At 36.8% G+C, this 18,946-nt stretch overlaps 2 protein-coding genes across 2 annotated transcripts in view; one reads left to right on the top strand and one right to left on the bottom strand.

The window, feature by feature from the left end:
- Positions 1–15,188, bottom strand: part of LOC121381207 (transforming growth factor-beta receptor-associated protein 1-like) — a 38,118-nt gene extending 22,930 nt beyond the window's left edge. Inside the window, exons 1-8 of the mRNA XM_041510405.1 lie at positions 15,016–15,188; positions 12,554–12,606; positions 11,763–11,859; positions 10,468–10,566; positions 8,398–8,484; positions 5,997–6,101; positions 3,311–3,445; positions 1,923–2,083 (exon numbers count right to left, since the gene is read on the bottom strand). Coding sequence (XP_041366339.1) covers positions 1,923–2,083; positions 3,311–3,445; positions 5,997–6,101; positions 8,398–8,484; positions 10,468–10,566; positions 11,763–11,859; positions 12,554–12,606; positions 15,016–15,090 — 812 coding nt within the window. The 5' untranslated portion in view covers positions 15,091–15,188. The remainder of the gene's footprint in view (positions 1–1,922; positions 2,084–3,310; positions 3,446–5,996; positions 6,102–8,397; positions 8,485–10,467; positions 10,567–11,762; positions 11,860–12,553; positions 12,607–15,015) is intronic.
- Positions 15,189–17,133: 1,945 nt separating this feature from the next.
- The window catches only part of LOC121382331 (synaptojanin-1-like), a 35,909-nt gene continuing 34,096 nt past the window's right edge, over positions 17,134–18,946 (top strand). The window contains 2 exon segments of the mRNA XM_041511915.1: positions 17,134–17,266; positions 18,603–18,689. Coding sequence (XP_041367849.1) covers positions 17,134–17,266; positions 18,603–18,689 — 220 coding nt within the window.

Below are 18,946 nucleotides of genomic sequence, written 5' to 3'. Positions count from 1 at the left end.
ATTAGCCAAATGTGAATTTTAAAAACAATTTGCAAATTTTATTTTAATTTGGCGAAATAATTTCATGAAATAATTTATATTTACAAAATAACCTTTAGGGCAACTTTTTCAAAGATATTTGACCAAATATTTTGCTCACCCAGAACTAGCCCTGTGTTTTCAATTTTGCTCAGCATTTAAGCATTTTTCACAAACAAAACAGCACACGACCGTTAATATGTCAGTTGAGGAGAACGGGTTAGAATGGGAAATTACACAATGGAGATCAAATTCCACAACAACACCTCAAGCAAAAGCTCTATCACTACACCCCATTCCACAATTTACTGAGAGAAGAAGAAGAAGTCTGTTTTGTTTAACGAACCCACTGGAGCACATTGTTACAGAGAGAAATGACAGAACTAAAAAGACACCATTGAACACATAGAGATTATTATACGAGCTTGTGTGTCGTACTGATTTTACTAAACAAGTGTCAGGATTTTTGTATTGCCCGAGCAACAGAGCGAGGGTAATACATGAATCCTGACAAGTTTCGTAAAATCAGTACAACTCACACGCAAGTGTAATAATTTCTTTATTATCCATATCATTATTGGGGTTTTTTTTTTTATGAATAACAAGACCCAACTCAAAACGTTTCAGCCACAACTAGAAGGAGATGACGAAATGACGTCATGGTGCACAATGTGAGCTAGGACTGGAGAAGCAATGTCATGTTATCTTATGACGTCGCTTCCTACAATTACGTCATTACACTTGTTATTACACGTGTGCTTCGTATGATTATTATTAACTTGGTTATGTTGAAACATATGGATAATAAAGGCCAGTGTTATCATGAGGTGGTCTACCTGTGAACCAATTTACAGAGAGAAATGACAGAACTAAAAAGACACCATTGAACACAGGCCAGTGTTATCATGAGGTGGTCTACCTGTGAACCAATTTACTGAGAGAAATGACAGAACTAAAAAGACACCATTGAACACATAGAGATTATTATACGAGCTTGTGTGTCGTACTGATTTTACTAAACAAGTGTCAGGATTTTTGTATTGCCCGAGCAACAGAGCGAGGGTAATACATGAATCCTGACAAGTTTCGTAAAATCAGTACAACTCACACGCAAGTGTAATAATTTCTTTATTATCCATATCATTATTGGGGTTTTTTTTTTTATGAATAACAAGACCCAACTCAAAACGTTTCAGCCACAACTAGAAGGAGATGACGAAATGACGTCATGGTGCACAATGTGAGCTAGGACTGGAGAAGCAATGTCATGTTATCTTATGACGTCGCTTCCTACAATTACGTCATTACACTTGTTATTACACGTGTGCTTCGTATGATTATTATTAACTTGGTTATGTTGAAACATATGGATAATAAAGGCCAGTGTTATCATGAGGTGGTCTACCTGTGAACCAATTTACAGAGAGAAATGACAGAACTAAAAAGACACCATTGAACACAGGCCAGTGTTATCATGAGGTGGTCTACCTGTGAACCAATTTACAGAGAGAAATGACAGAACTAAAAAGACACCATTGAACACAGGTCAGTGTTATCATGAGGTGGTCTACCTGTGAACCAATTTACAGAGAGAAATGACAGAACTAAAAAGACACCATTGAACACAGGTCAGTGTTATCATGAGGTGGTCTACCTGTGAACCAATTTACAGAGAGAAATGACAGAACTAAAAAGACACCATTGAACACAGGTCAGTGTTATCATGAGGTGGTCTACCTGTAAATCAATTTACAGAGAGAAATGACAGAACTAAAAAGACACCATTGAACACAGGTCAGTGTTATCATGAGGTGGTCTACCTGTGAACCAATTTACAGAGAGAAATGACAGAACTAAAAAGACACCATTGAACACAGGCCAGTGTTATTATGAGGTGGGTCTACCTGTGAACCGTGATAAACTCGTCGTTCATGGCAATCACATAGGGGTGAACGAAGGTCACACTGACGATGTTGTCGGACCACTGCATGGGCGGCCTTTGGGAAATTCCCTCTGACGTCACAAACATCCCAAGAGCACTGGGACCAGACAGAAGAAATTCGTCCTACAACGAAAGAAAATGTTTTATTTAACAACGCACTCAACACATTTTATTTACGATTATATGGTGTCGGATATATGGTTAAGGACCACACAGATATTGAGAGAGAAAACCTGCTGTCGCCACTTCATGGGCTACTCTTTTCAATTAGAAGCAAGGGAATTTTTATATGCACCATCCCACAGACAGGGTAGTACATACCTACGAACCCTGATATACCAGTTGTGGCACACTGCCTGGAATGAGAAATAGCCCAATGGGCCCACCGACGGGGATCGATTCCAGACCGACCACGCATTGAGCGAGTGCTTTACCACTGGGCCACATCCTGCCACTTCATCCTACAATTACCCAATTTTAGGAGTTATTTTAGTTTTACAAGCTTTGGTTTTGAGTGCAAATAGTATAAACAATAAACCACAAACCCTGTGATTTATACAGATGTAACCAACAAAATTCCAACCCATCACAGCTGATCTGTTGACTAAAGTAACTGCTTTCATTTCCTAGCAAACTAAGGCAGATACAATGATTGTTTCTGTTATGTCCCCACCACCCCCACAACCTCATCTTAACTGAATTAATGACAAAAATAACATAGTTAAAAAAGATATAAAAGGTAAACAGTGTAGTGATCATATAATGCTTCTTTTTATGACTATAAAATTATTTACTGTTACTGATTCTTCTTATAACTTAATTAATTTATTAACTGACCTTATTGATTCTTTGTATATGACTAGATTGATAGTTCACTGACCTTACCGATTCTTTTTATATGACTAGATTGATAGTTCACTGACCTTATTGATTCTTTTATATGACTAGATTGATAGTTCCCTGACCTTACTGATTCTTTTTATATGACTAGATTGATAGTTCCCTGACCTTATTGATTCTTTTTATATGACTAGATTGATAGTTCCCTGACCTTATTGATTATTTTTATGACTAGATTGATAGTTCACTGACCTTATTGATTCTTTTTATATGACTAGATTGATAGTTCACTGACCTCACCGATTTTTTTTATATGACTAGATTGATAGTTCACTGACCTCACCGATTCTTTTTATATGACTAGATTGATAGTTCACTGACCTCACCGATTCTTTTTATATGACTAGATTGATAGTTCACTGACCTCACCAATTCTTTTTATATGACTAGATTGATAGTTCACTGACCTCACCGATTCTTTTTATTTGACTAGACTGATAGTTCACTGACCTTACTGATTCTTTTTATGACTGGATTAATCTGCTCACTGTCGTAAGGGAAGAGGTCCTGAGTTTGGCTGGTTTCTGAGTTGATCATTAAATACTGAGTCTGGAGAGCAGCACACACATGAATTCCATCAACACTCTGTAAACAATAAAAGTATACCATCAACACTCTGTAAACAATAAAAATATACCATCAAAACTCTGTAAACAACAAAAGAATACCATCAACACTCTGTAAGCAATAAAAATATACCATCAACACTCTGTAAACAATACAAATATACCATCAACACTGTAATGTAAACACATAAATCAACACTTTGTAACGTAAACAATACATATAAATCATCAACTCTGTAACGTAAACAATAAATGTATACCATCAACACTTTGTAATGTAAACACAATAAATGTATACCATCAAGACTTTTTTACATAAACAATAAATATATTACTGTAAATCATGAAATTAATGCGTCCTTTCATGGGTGCACATAAATGCGTATTTTTATTAATGCATCGGGCATAGGTGTTAATTTTTTTTTTTACACCTACTTCACATTAAATAAAAAAACCTCTGGTTGGTAGTAATCCTATTGCTAGTATTTTAGTTCACCTTTCATGTGGAAAGAGAAGTGATTTGTTTTCATGGCAGCCACGCAAGAGGAAACCACTCATGCGTAATCGGCTGATCAAGAAGTTCCAATTAGTGTACTTGTATCAACACCGGTATGTGAAGATTAGAGCTCACGCCTTCGAGTTGTGATTGCTTCTAATTAATCCACCAGGGATGAGCAGATGATAAAACAGAAGGTTACAATCATGTGTTGTTTTAATGCATAGGAGGCCCTGGTACATTCAAACTTTCTAATAAAAACTCAAACTGATTTGTCATTATAAAACACCAACACGTTCACACCTATCATAATGTCGATGTGGAAGTTTATCAAACTTACGAAGCCAAATGAAATTCAGAAAGAACTCTTACGACTGCCAGATCCCGAAAAGGCGTCAACAAAACGAGAAGCAGAGATAACAGAAGCGGCAAACTCGGAAATTGTCAACACAGTTTCCGAAGAAATTGACACTATCATAACAAAAAGAGGGGTGAAACGGAAGAGAACGAAAGATCACTACGAACCAGAAATGAGCGTGAAGATTGGGAAATATGCTGCAGAACATGGCAACACAAGGGCAGTAGCAAAATTCAGCGAGGAGGTAAAACGAAAAATAGGAGAGTACTTGACGGCAATCAGCACATCAAAGGAAAAAAAGGTCACAGAGTTTGGATATGTGCAGAGAGGTCGTCCGCTTTCCCTAGGCAGTATGGATGAAGACGTCATGAAGCATGTTAAGGCAATACGGCAAGCTGGTGGAATTTTCAATCAAGCCATCGTCATAGCCACCACTAAAGGTATCGTCAAACATAAAAACCGTGCTTTACTACAAGAAAATGGGGGGCCAATTGCTGTCGATCATCCCTGGGCAATTTCGTTTCTCAACAGAATGGGTTATGTAAAATGGAAAGGCACCAAAGTGGCTCGAAAGATGCCACTTGATTTTGCTCAACAGAAAGAAAGTTTCCTTCGTATCGTGAAAGAATCGGTGATTGAACATAAAGTTCCTAGTGAACTTGTTTTTAACTTTGATCAAACTGGCGTGAAGATTGTACCGGTATCCAACTGGACAATGGCTGTGGAGGGAATCAAGCAAGTCGACATCGTAAGCCTGGAAGACAAATGGGAAATCACAGCGCTGTTGGGAAGTACGTCATCTGGATCGTTGTTGCCGCCTCAGCTGTTGTATGCAGGTAAAACACCTGTTTGCCATCCCCGATTCACCTTTCCAGATGAGTGGGACATTCACCACACTGCCAACCACTGGAGCAATGAGGCAAGCATGGTTCGTTATGTTGAGATGGTACTCTCGCTGTTTGTGGAGAAAACAAAGAAAGAATTGGGACTGTCATCTGATCAAAAAGCTGTTGCAATTTTTGACGTGTTCCGTGCTCATCGAAGTGAAAGTGTGTTGCATGCATTGAAAAAAGCCAACATCATTCATGTGTTAGTGCCTGCAGGTTGTACCTGAGAATTGCAGCCCATGGACTTGAGCGTGAATGGTGATTTCAAAGTGGGTATGAAAGCCTGTTTTACAGAGTGGTATGCAGATAAAGTGGCTGAAAGTTTGAAGCAGGTTGCTTATCCAGAAAACACCAAGTCTAGTGGTTCAAATCTTCAGAGTAAAGTTGATTTGCGGCTTTCTCTTATGAAACCACTGCATGCCAGATGGATTGTTAGTGTGTTTGACAAACTTAAAGCTGGACTTACAGATGCCATCGCTAGTGCGCATGCTCAGTTCCAGTGAGATTCGGGATGAACAATATCTACTTAAACACTGTATGTTTTATTTATTGCATGAATTTATTGACATCAATTATTCGTTTTAAAATAGTCAATTATTTTGTTATTTAATTTACTTATTACCTTTATTGGGAAAAAATAAAATGCGTCAAGTAATTATTGTGTCGATGTGATTAACGCATTTTTCGCATTAATTTCTTGCTCGCATTAATTTCATGATTTATAGTATATGTCTTTCTGTATTAGATTCAGAATGTATTGATTATTGAGACGATATCAGTAAAGTATATAAACTGTTGCTGATTTACTGTTTACTAGTTCACAACTTACGAGAACCACTGCTGGCTCCGGCACTGGGAGGTCTCGAAGCTGTATTATCCGATCTTCTGTCACGGTGTACATCTGAATCTGTTTCTTCTTTAGTGCTACACAAATCTGAAAATAACCAGATGCATAACGTATTTGTATTTACTTATATTGATATAAATACAAAATGTGACACATAAAAAATAATGAATCTGTCAGTTTGTTAATAATATAACATCACTTTTTTTGTAAATTAATGATTCCATGTTTTATCCTTGTTTTGCTAATATATATATATATATTTTATTGTGTTGTTACCCAATATGGGATGGATGATGGAAACTCTGCATACAGATTTACACAATATCGACTTCCAGCACAAAATTGCAAGCCCTAATTCGTCATTAAAATGGAACTACCATTCTCGTTCCCCATCAATTCCCATGAGTAGGGCTAGCTATGGCACTCTCAAAATTTTCGCCAATTGCGAATTTTGAAAAAAATTGTCAAATTTTATTTTGATCTGGCAAAAACATTTCAAGTATTAATTGATATTTTGTTACCAAATAACTGGGTATCTATAAAATTTGGAAGTTTAATATATATTTTGGTGAAATGTTCTGCTGATCCAGAGCTAGCCTTGCATGAGACTAGTTCAGTTCTAGGAGAGTAACATTGGTTCGCCGTAGCACATGAAATTACGAATTTAGCAATTAATCACTCCCCTCCATTTTGTTCATGTCACGGTCAGGAAAACCCTGAAAAGTACACCCCATTATATCATTAAGCTTCAGGGCTTCTAGATTATGGTAGCCCCACTCCTGTGGCTAGTGATATTCAATGTTGGGCTAGTAAATATCTACTATTACCATGCCCGACGGCTAGTGAAAAAATAAGTTGTCAAATACTGCATTTAAGTCTACAGTGGACTCTGCCAAAACTGGCATTTGTCTAAACCGGATTTCTGTATAAACCGGCAGTTTCATGTGGTTCAGTTGAGACTGTAAAAAAAAAATACTGTGCATAAAATTTTAATATGAATGCTAAAGCGTTTCACTTTTATCATGGCTGAACGACGAAAAAAACGACGGCACATTGAATTATCCTTAAAAACAAAAGTCGAGTTAATTGAAGAATTTAAATCAAATCCTGTGTTATGGTACAAGGATTTAGCAGATAAATACAAGATCGGCAGACAGACAGTCTCTGACATACTAAAACGTAGTGAGCACTACCGGCAACTATACGAGGACAACATATCCGGCAACAGGAAACGTGTAACAAATGCAAAGTTTCAAAACCTGAACACGTTACTGTACCAGTGGTTTCAGCAGGCACGGGCCAAAACACTACCCATATCTGGACCGATCATATTTTTAATACTTTGTGGATTAAAAAACAAATTATCCATTTGTAATGAAAGCCGTCAGTACGGTCCCACTTTCAAATTTCAAATCTGGTTCTTTTTGGTGGTCCAGTCACATCTCGACTTGTACTTAATTAGTTTTTACACAAAAATGATTGGTAACAGTTAATAACTGCCAGGTTTTTATTGTATCAATTACTAGTATGTCCAATGTTTGACAATTCATGCATGTGCATTCTTGGAATCACTGATTTCGAAGTAGTCTGTTAATTATTAATAACAGCATAGTAATTAACAACAATCGTTTAGGTTGACAAGAACCGTAACTCTGAATGAAATCTGTCTAAACCGGCATATTTCAACAGTCCCGACCGATGCTGGTTTTGGCAGAGTCCGCTGTATTTTGTTAATATGAATATCCTGACCCCACCTCTAATCTTAATATTTTTAAACGCTATCTCCTTCTTTGGGTGACATATCTAATTATTACCGTTTGTAAAATCGTATTTACTTTAAAGTAAAGTAGGGCTAGTGGATTTTTAATTATGGCTAATAAAAAAAAAAAAATACTGATCTCATGGCTAGTGGATTTTATAAAAATTATAGAAAAAAGAAGAAGAAAGAAATGTTTTATTTAACGAGGCACTCAACACATATTATTTACGGTTATATGGCGTCAGACATATGGTTACGGACCACACAGATTTTGAGAGGAAACCTGCTGTCGCCACTACATGGGCTACTCTTTCCGATTAGCAACAAGGGATATTTTATTTGCGCTTCCCACAGGCTGGATAGCACAAACCATGGCCTTTGTTGAACCAGTTATAGAACACTGGTCGGTGCAAGTGGTTTACACCTACCCATTGAGCCTTGCGGAGCACTCACTCAGGGTTTGGAGTCGGTATCTGGATTAAAAATCCCATGCCTCGACTGGGATCCGAACCCAGTACCTACCAGCCTGTAGATCGATGGCCTAACCACGACACTGGTAAAAATTCTAGAAGCCCTGAGCTTACACAAATACAGTAGTAACAGAAAGTGGAAAATATACCATACCTCAATACAAAATGGGTTTGTTCTTACGGGATTATCATTCATGCAGAAATAGGACACACCCTTTATCTTTGCACCAGTCATAATGGGCTGAAAAAGAAACCAAACTATTATGTTGACGCTGAAGGTTATCAACACTTAATACCATTCACAATATCCAAACTGTTATGTTGACGCTGAAGGTTATCAACACTTAATACCATTCACAATATCCAAACTGTTATGTTGACGCTGAAGGTTATCAACACTTAATACCATTCACAATATTCAAACTGTTATGTTGACGCTGAAGGTTATCAACACTTAATACCATTCACAATATCCAAACTGTTATGTTGATGCTGAAGGTTATCAACACTTAATACCATTCACAATATCCAAACTGTTATGTTGACGCTGAAGGTATAAACTATTATGTTGACGCTGAAGAATATCAACAGTTAATACCATTCACAATATCCAAACTATTATGTTGACGCTGAAGAATATCAACAGTTAATACCATTCACAATATTCAAACATGTACATTTAACTGTGGAGCAATCAAATAATTTGCAAGTAATTTAAAAATGAAAAAAAAAAAAGAGGAATATTTAACAATACCATCACCCATTTCAAAATTATGGTTAATGTAGAGAATGCAAGAAGAAAGAAAGAAAGAAATGTTTTATTTAACAATGCACTCAACCCATTTTAATTACGGTTATATGTTGTCAGAAATATGGTTGAGGACCATACAGATATTGAGAGGAAACCTGCTGTTGCCATTTCATGGGCTACTCTTTTCGATTAGCAGCAAGGGATCTTTTATATGTAACATCCCACAGACAGGGTAGTGCATACCACAGCCTTTGATATACCAGTCATGGTGCACTGGCTGGAATGAAATGAAAAATAGCGTAATGGGCCCACCGACGGGGGATCAATCCAAGACCAACCGCGCATCGAACGAGCGCTTTACCACAGATCTACGTCCCATCCCAGAATGCGAGAAGATGCCTGCTGCTGTCACAATGGCCATTCCTATATCAAAATAATGCGAGAAGATGCCTGCTGCTGTCACAATGGCCATTCCTATATGAAAATAATGCGAGAAGATGCCTGCTGCTGTCACAATGGCCATTCCTATATGACAATAATGCGAGAAGATGCCTGCTGCTGTCACAATGGCCATTCCTATATGACAATAATGCGAGAAGATGCCTGCTGCTGTCACAATGGCCATTCCTATATGACAATAATGCGAGAAGATGCCTGCTGCTGTCACAATGGCCATTCCTATATGACAATAATGCGAGAAGATGCCTGCTGCTGTCACAATGGCCATTCCTATATGACAATAATGCGAGAAGATGCCTGCTGCTGTCACAATGGCCATTCCTATATGACAATAATGCGAGAAGATGCCTGCTGCTGTCACAATGGCCATTCCTATATGACAATAATGCGAGAAGATGCCTGCTGCTGTCACAATGGCCATTCCTATATGACAATAATGCGAGACGATGCCTGCTGCTGTCACAATGGCCATTCCTATATGACAATAATGCGAGAAGATGCCTGCTGCTGTCACAATGGCCATTCCTATATGACAATAATGCGAGAAGATGCCTGCTGCTGTCACAATGGCCATTCCTATATGACAATAATGCGAGAAGATGCCTGCTGCTGTCACAATGGCCATTCCTATATCAAAATAATGCGAGAAGATGCCTGCTGCTGTCACAATGGCCATTCCTATATCAAAATAATGCGAGAAGATGCCTGCTGCTGTCACAATGGCTATTCCTATATAAAAAACCCCAGAAAGAATATTTTATATGCACAGGTTCTTTTCTGCAATATGCACTTTCCAATATATACAGGACAGCACATATCAAGGTGTTTGATATATGGGGGCACTGGTTGGGTTAAGCTTCAGAGCACGTAGGATGATCAATCCTATGACCCATTACTCCTTAGGGGAGCGCTCTATCATGAATACAAGCTAAGCTGTCTTCTAACTTAAAATAGTTGAAAAATTACATACATACATACATACATAAAGATTTACAAAGAAACATCAAGACAAACCTCCAGGTCGAACATGTTGAGCAGAGTAAGGGTGCTGTCACACAGCACAAGAATTCTGTTCAGTGCAGACGCTGCCTTGATCTGTATAATAGGCTTTTTCTGTGAAAACAAAAACAAGCAAACACATTAGATTCAAAAGCTGGAATGCCATGAGGCAGTCAAGGGAATTAAAATGTGACATTAGTTACCAACAATCCAGTAAACTTCACTGATAGCTGACATTAAAGGTTAATTTTATAATAAAATTATGAGAACTATGAGCTACATGGTTTAAATCTATTTTACTGTATACTTTCTGGGCTTGTAGAATTTGTATAAAATCCACTAGTCTAACCATGGGATCAGTGATTTTAAAAATTTACTAGCCACAATTAAAAATTCACTAGCCCTACTTTACTTAAAGTTAATACAATTTTACTAAATACTAGTAATAATCAAATATGTCACATAAAGAGATAGAGCTTAAAAACACAAACACTGGGGGGTTGGGATGTGGGCAGGATATTCATATTTACAAAATAGACTTAACTGCAACATTTGACCCAAACAATTCACTAGCCATCAGGCATGGCAATAGTAGTTATTTACTAGCCCAACATTGAATATCACTAGCCATGGGAGTGGGGCTACCATAATCCAGAAGCCCTGACTTTGTAGTTCTAATAATGAGTAAAATGTGTTATTCCTACTTTTGCTTTCACATAAGTGCATCACAAACATCTTACAAAATACCTACACTACATGTTCCAAACTTGATTCGAAACCAAGGACGACATTGTTATACATACATGATGTACTACACAGCTGCAGATGGGAAAAATCATACAAATTGTGTCACTAATCAAGGGCATTAACTCAATAGTAATTTTTCCTTTGATCCAAAAAGCAACTTAACTTGGGATTTCCAATACTGAAACAGCCTTAATTGGATATGAAAACATTCACAATGGCATCTCCTGCTATTTGACTACAACTTGGAAAAAACACTTTTTTGTCTAATTTTACTTTAAGTTAACCTTTAATAATGAACTTTCCGTGAGCCAACAAACAACAACAGGCACAATCATTGAACAATTTGAATATCAAAACTCCATTTATAAAATGTATATACACCATTTAATTTAATTTTTAAAAATTCTGATGATACTGAACATAATTTTATTTTAATAAGTTCACCTTAAAATTTTAAATGTTCAGTAAAATAAATCTAAATTTAAGTTAAATTCTAAAGATAAATATTAAATGACAATTGTTATTGTTTTACATTTTAATCTGAGTATAACATGCCTACTTACCACAGCTAGATATTTGTGACCTTGTTTTTCACTGTGGAATGAGACTCGGCCAGCAGAGGATACTGTTTTCTCATCAATACTATAGTGCACAACAAAGCTGTAAGAAATAAAGTGGTAAAAACTAAAATTCTAAAGAATTTAAATAGCACAAACAAACAATATTTTTAGTCAATTAAAAATTGATTAGCAGTTAATGTTTCATGTTTTAAAATTGTGTAGCGAATCATGACGTGATACTGAACAAAATGTTCCATCTAGCAATACAGTCTTCACGAATTACATCAAACATCTGAAGATTTGTTCTAATAAACAAATAGATACAAGTATACACTTTACCCAGGACTGGGTAAGCAGACACTTTTGCCAAATTATCTATTAAACATTTAAAAAATTGCAGAAACCAACATTATTTTCCAACAAAATATCAAACATTACATGCAATTATTTTACCAAATTAAAATAAAAATCATCAGTTGGGTCTAAAATTCACAACTGGTAAATATGGCGAATGCCAGGCATCAAAATTAATGGGTATTTTCATACAGGCTACAAAGAGGGTTAATAAAGTATGTAACAAAGTATTGTTCTTGACAAAATCTTATTAAACAAAAACACCATACAAATTTAGATCAAGTATTATGTTTTATTTAAAAATACAAGATGCATAAGTATTTATAAAAGAAAATTGATATGATGCTATTACGAATAAGTAAGAAATAGGTTCATCTTCTGCAACATTCTTAGAAGGAAATGCAAGTTACTATCGCTATATTTGTGTTACAAGATCTTACCAATCATTGGTTCCAATGTAAAGATTTTTCCCACACACATCTATACATGAAATCTGCAAAAACAGAAGTAAAAATTCATGAAACATCTTACTTATTAGGTTCTAAAAGAAATAAGAATAGTGAAAACTACTGGATGTCAAACATTTGGTAATTTGACATATAGTCTGGGAGGAAACCCCTATATTTTTCTATTAGTACAAACAAATTTTTAATATGCATCATCCCACCGACAGGATAACAAATACCAGTGATACAGCCCCTGCATTTGCCCATGGTAATCGGCAATGCTGTGGAGTTTTTAATTCCCCATGGCACTTTATTTGTGTTGTGGACTATGTTAGAATTTTTTCCCCACTTGTTTTTTTTTGTCGTGGACGTTTTCTTAATTGTAGGCGTTGGTGATATACCAGTTGTGATGCACTGGCTGGAACAAAAAATAGCCCAATTGGCCCATTGATGGAGATTGATTCCAAACCAACCACACATCAAGCGAATGCTTTACCACTGGGCTACGTCCTGCCCCTATCTTATCTGTGGAATGCTGCATATATATAAAGGATCCCTTGCTGCTAATCAGAAAGAGTAGCCCAGTCTCATTAGACAGTTTAAGATGTTTCTATGTTAGCTCCTGTGTAACACACCCCATAGGTCAGAGAAATCACTTTGCACAGGTGTGGTTCGTGTTTTTATGCACAGAAGGTAATTCACACATACATGTAAGTTGATACATAAAAACAAATTCCATTATCAAATTTCATGCAGTAAATGGTTAATTACTTCACAGATCCTTTGCTACATACAAGACTGTTCCAAGTTTTATTTCCCGCCAATAAGGGCAGATAATAATGACAGCGCACTTTCAAAAAATTTCTTTCCTGTAATTCAAAGTGAAGAAAGGCACAAAGTAAGTATTTCTTTGTCTCCTGAAGTTCGAAATGGATCGCAATACATGATTAGGGTAAAACGTTTGATGGTACTCATTGTGACCGCAATTCTGCTCAGAACAGTTGTATAGCTACAGTATAATTTCCACCCGTACCCCCGACAATATTTTTAGAATTAGTGTAAGTTTAGGGTTAGGGTTAGGGTTAGGGTTAGGGTTAGTTATAACAATACCCATTTTAAGATTTTGTTCTATAATAATAAAAGCAACATAATGTTTATATTTCATAATCCAGTATCACTACGTTTTGCCTTTAAAAAATTAAGACATTTTGACTATAGATTTGGCTTTAGTTGGTAATATAGCACAGAAGACACAATGAAGCATTATGGGACTAAAGGTTTGTTTTATTCAGTAGACACTCGATTCATTCCGTCAAAATACACCCTATGAGATTTATAAACTTGTATTAAAATGCAGTCTCACTTGTTGATTCACTGCATGGCCGAGTGGATACAGTGCTCGGCTACAGTCCCAATGGTCTGGAGTTTGAATCCAGACCCTAGGCACTACATCATTTGTAATGTTTAATGCAGTGTCCACTTGATATGGCTAAAACAAATACCCCAAAGGGGGGATGCGGGCAGAAATCTTTCCATAATAGCTGTTTGTGTTAATATGATAAACGTTGAGGTACGCTTGCACTCAACGTTTATCCTGATGAACTAGCCAGATTAATGCAACGTCATTGGTTTGTGCATGATTGCCAGCTTTAGAAAAATGTAATGTGCGTGACTACAGTAAATGTCAATAGTAATGAGGACGGGTACCAGATGTTTCGCCCCCCAGCCAGTTCGCCCACAGGTCTGTTTGCCCCCAAATAGGATGTCAGTTCGCCCCCACGTGCATAACCAGTTTATCCCTACAAAGGTACCAGTTCACCCCAGTCAGTTCGGGTCATGTTCCTGGCCTGGAAAGTCATGAAAATTTTATATTGGTCATGGAACGGCCTGAGTGTAATAAAGTTCTGTTCTGATATATCCATACATGTTTCTTCAGTCCAAATTGTGGAAGGACAACAACCCCTCCCCTCTAAGAAAAGAAACACACATAACACACACACACGAACACACTTTAGCAGAAACAGTACAATAATTGTTTAAAAGTAACAAATAATTGGGGGCGAACTGACTAAAAGTTGGTGGCGATCTGACAAATATTTGGGGGCGAACAGGCAAACAGTTAGGGGCGAATCGTCTTGGGGGCGAACTGGTACATGGGGCGAACAGGTCAAACTGGGGGCGAACTGACCGGGGGCAGACGGGCTGGGGGGGGGGGGCGAAACGTCATGGATTCATGAGGACTCCACAATATTGGCAAGAGTTAGGGTTAGGTTACATTGTTTGTAGTGCTTTATGCAACACCGAGTTATTTACGTTTATTAAATATTTCAAGGGTGGTACAGAATTCTTTCATGCTTAATGACATATTATCATTATAAAATGCTAAATCTATGTACCTTAACTCTGACAATCACCACAATACATCTTAAAAAGTGCTAAATATGCTGAGAAAATACCTGTGTGTTTGCCTTTTCAGACATAAGCTTCACTCGCTCTACAGCGGGAACTAGCTCAAATGCCTTGACACTCATTTTGATGTAGATGAACAAGAAAGTGATTTCTAAAATGTTAAAAAAATTGCCAATATTTAATTAATTCGTGGATCAACTTTCATGTTGGCCAAATTACACTGGGCAGCGCCATCTTGAAAACATACCCCATCTCTCGGTGGAAACTCCCACTTCAAGGGAGATAATTATTATAAACTACGGCTGAGTTCGAGCGATCTGCCATCGCCAGAGTACTATGTTATTTGAAATCAAACCATGAGCATCGATTGCACACAATATATTTTCCCTTCTTTTAAAAAAAAAATAATAATAATAATACGGTTTTGGTATACAAAACTGTTTAATAAATAGATTAATTCATAAAAAACTAAATCCATCGGTCTTTACCTTGAACTATATTTTACGAGAATTCGGAACAGGCTTGTAACAACTGGGTTCGTACATCGATACCGATTGTTCCCCACAGTGAGTTTAACGACTCAATGGATAGATGTAAGTCTCTGAACCAACTTCTCCACGTAATCACTAACTCACTGTCCTAGACAGACAGCCCAGATAGCTAATTATGTAAACAAAATAGCACAAAAACAAGTATAAATGAAAAACAAAACAGTTAAAGTTTTTATTTAACGACACCGCTGGAGCACATTGATTTATAATCATCGGATAGTGGATGTCCACCATTTGGTAATTCCGATAGTCTTAGAGAGGAAACCCGCTACATTATTCCATTAGTAGCAAAGGATCTTTAATATGCACCATGCCACAGACAGGATAAAACACATCACGGTGCACTAGATGGAACGAAAAACAGCCTAATGCGCCTACTGTCGAGAATCGATCAAAGACTGACCACGCATCAGGCGAAGCTTTACTATTGATCTACTTCCTGTCCCATAAAGAAAACAGTCAAAATAATATATAGGGGAAAATACATTGTTACAAGCATTGTGGAATCAAGAGTTAAAAATTAGGGAAGATTTAAGTACAAAATGCACAAGAGTAACACAAACACTTATTTTCGTGCTTATATCCAATTAAGTTTCAAGCCCGCTGTCTTGAGCAGAAACCTCAGCTATCTGGGCTGTCTGTCAAGGACAGAGGGTTAATGGTTACTAGTTGTTAGTGGTTAGTGAGAGAAAATTCGATGTAGTTGCTTTATACCTATTTACGGAGTAGATAAACTCGCACTGGGTGGAAGACGATACCGGGATGCGAACCCAGTACCTATCAGCCGTATGTTCGATATACCCAACCATGTAGTTTGCTTATTACACACAATTCAATTCAATAAAATAAAATAAATGAAATAAAATCTTTAAACCTGTTTTACATTATGATGACCTGTTACTAATTGCGAATAATAGTAATAAAAAACATAAAAAAGTTGTCTTTTATACCGTGGATAAATTTATTTATGACATGCATCCACTGGGGGGGGGGGGGGGGTAGATTGGGGTGGGGGGGAAACTCACACTATGTATGTATGATTTTATAAAATTTAATACGTACTATCTATATGAAATATAATGCTGGCAGCTGTGATCACACCTGTCTGGCGTATGGTAATAATATCATGTAGTATAGTATGCTTTGAAATGTTCGTGTAAATTGCGAGATGCTTAAATATATAAATATATAAATTATTCGGAAGCATCTCGCAATTTTCAGAGGCCTGTTATGAATAAAAAGTTCTCTACAATATTATCATTAGTGCAGAGCGCACATGTTAGACCACACTTTCTACGTCCGTTCGGACTTGGCCGTAATCAGATTAAATATTTGTGGCATCATATTTAAGAATCTATGTGTATTTTAGACACAGTTACTGAGTACTTGACGATTATTTAGTCGTAGAACAATTTTAAAATGACAGTTTTTAACACTAGACGCGCTCAAAGTACATTCTCTACTGGTTAATAAACAGAATACGTTTAGAGGACACTCGGGCTAGTTTCCTAGCGTCGCCCAAACAGAACCAAAAAGGTAGCTGTCGGCAGTGGGTGTATATTCAAGGAAAGCTAACTCCATACGGTCAGAAAGGTTTCCGCTTCAGTTGACAAGATGGCAATGGGAAAGGGTTATCGCATTTTTCACAAGCTTCCTCCAGATAATGACACACTTTATAGTGTGATTATGGAAAGCAAATGCAAAGAAGATAGTTTGATGTTTGAATCCGGCGCAGTTGTCGTTTTGTGTATGTTCAGTTGTTAGAAAATCCAACTTCTTGTCTTCCCTCATACTAGTCAGACAATCAATAATATTGATATTTTTAGCCTTTCTAAGTTTCTTTATTGTTTTATAGCTCTATGTCATAGATTATGATGTTGTCATTAATCTTTCGGCAAAAGTACCGTATTTTCCCCACCTCTATTTTAAAGAAATATTTATTGGAATTAGTTTAAGGTTAGGGTTAGGGTTAGCGATAGTTATATACAATATATTTTAAAACAATTTGTTCTGTAAAACCAACATGAAGTTTATATTTCGTAATCCAGTATCGCTATGTTTTGCCTTTGAAAAATTAGACATTTTGACTATTCTGTATAAAATTTCTTCCACACGGGTGCTTTAGATGGTGCTTTTGGAAGAAATATAGCACAGAAGACAGAATGAGGCATCATGGGACTAAATCTTCGTTTTATTCTGTACACGTTCGGTTCATTCCGTCAAAATACACCTATGAGATTTATAAGTATTAAAATGCAGTTTCACTTGTTGATCCACTGCATGGTCGAGTGGATACAGTGGTCGGCTACAGTCCCAATGGTCTGGAGTTCGAATCCAGGCCTAGCACTACATCGTTTGTAGTGTTTAATGCAATACCCAGTTCATATGCTTAATTCAATACCCCAATAGTGGGGAAAATACGGTACTCTTTCCGATTATCCATTTCCCTTCATATATCAGAAGTGTTTCCGGTAATCCTGGTGTTTCTAATGTACAACAAAATACATTTTTAAAAATTCCAAATATCTTTATTAACTTTTGTTTTAAAACATAACGGTTACATCCTCAAGCAGTGTTTCTGCCACAAAGAAGTTTTTGGGTATGGTGCTATGGAATTGAATGCAACCACAGTCATCTGGGGGTATGAGGGGCCTCCCCCGGAAAGAAAATGGGTTAAGGTTAGGGTTAGGGTTAAGAAAATCATACATTAATGATAAGAGTAATTAATTTTGAAACACACACTCCCCCCCCCCCCCCCTCCCCAAAAAAAATTCAAAAAAAATCTGCCAAAATTTTGGTATGGCACCATACCCGTTTTACTCGGTGGCAGAAACCCTATCAAGCATTAGCCTGAGTACTCTGACAGTAAGAGAGCTAGATGGACAGTTTTCAAGGCTCTCTATCTGTCAAGAGATCAATCTATATAAATTCTGTGCAATCGCTGCCTACCAAATTTTGCAATATAATCCATCATAGGAACATCACTATCATCATATTTGTTTTCAGCTTTTATTATTACTTTGAATAAGAAAATATAAATAGCTTGAAGTTACGTGGATAATGGTTTGATATATTGTTTTTAGCATCTGCTGAGATGGACACTCTAAAGAAACAGTACACCAAAGTGTTGGATGCCTATGGTTGTCTTGGTGTACTACGGATAAATACAGGTAATATGCATGTACAGGTACATATATAATCCATTCAGTTTCAATAAAGGACTTTGTTTTATTTATTTATTGGGTTGGGTTTTTTTTTTTAAATAACTATTGTCTAGGATTACACCAAGGATATAGTTTTGTACAATTTATTTTTATAAATCTGCAGTATTTTATTTCCAAAACAGAAAAAGGAGAAAGACCGACAGACAGACTGACACACACACACAGTAACTAGTCATAAAGTTATTTTCACAATCACCAAACAG

The sequence above is a fragment of the Gigantopelta aegis genome, chromosome 9 (assembly GCF_016097555.1).
Source record: "Gigantopelta aegis isolate Gae_Host chromosome 9, Gae_host_genome, whole genome shotgun sequence".
NCBI lineage: Eukaryota > Metazoa > Mollusca > Gastropoda > Neomphalida > Peltospiridae > Gigantopelta > Gigantopelta aegis.
This window is presented reverse-complemented; position numbering and strand designations above follow the sequence as displayed.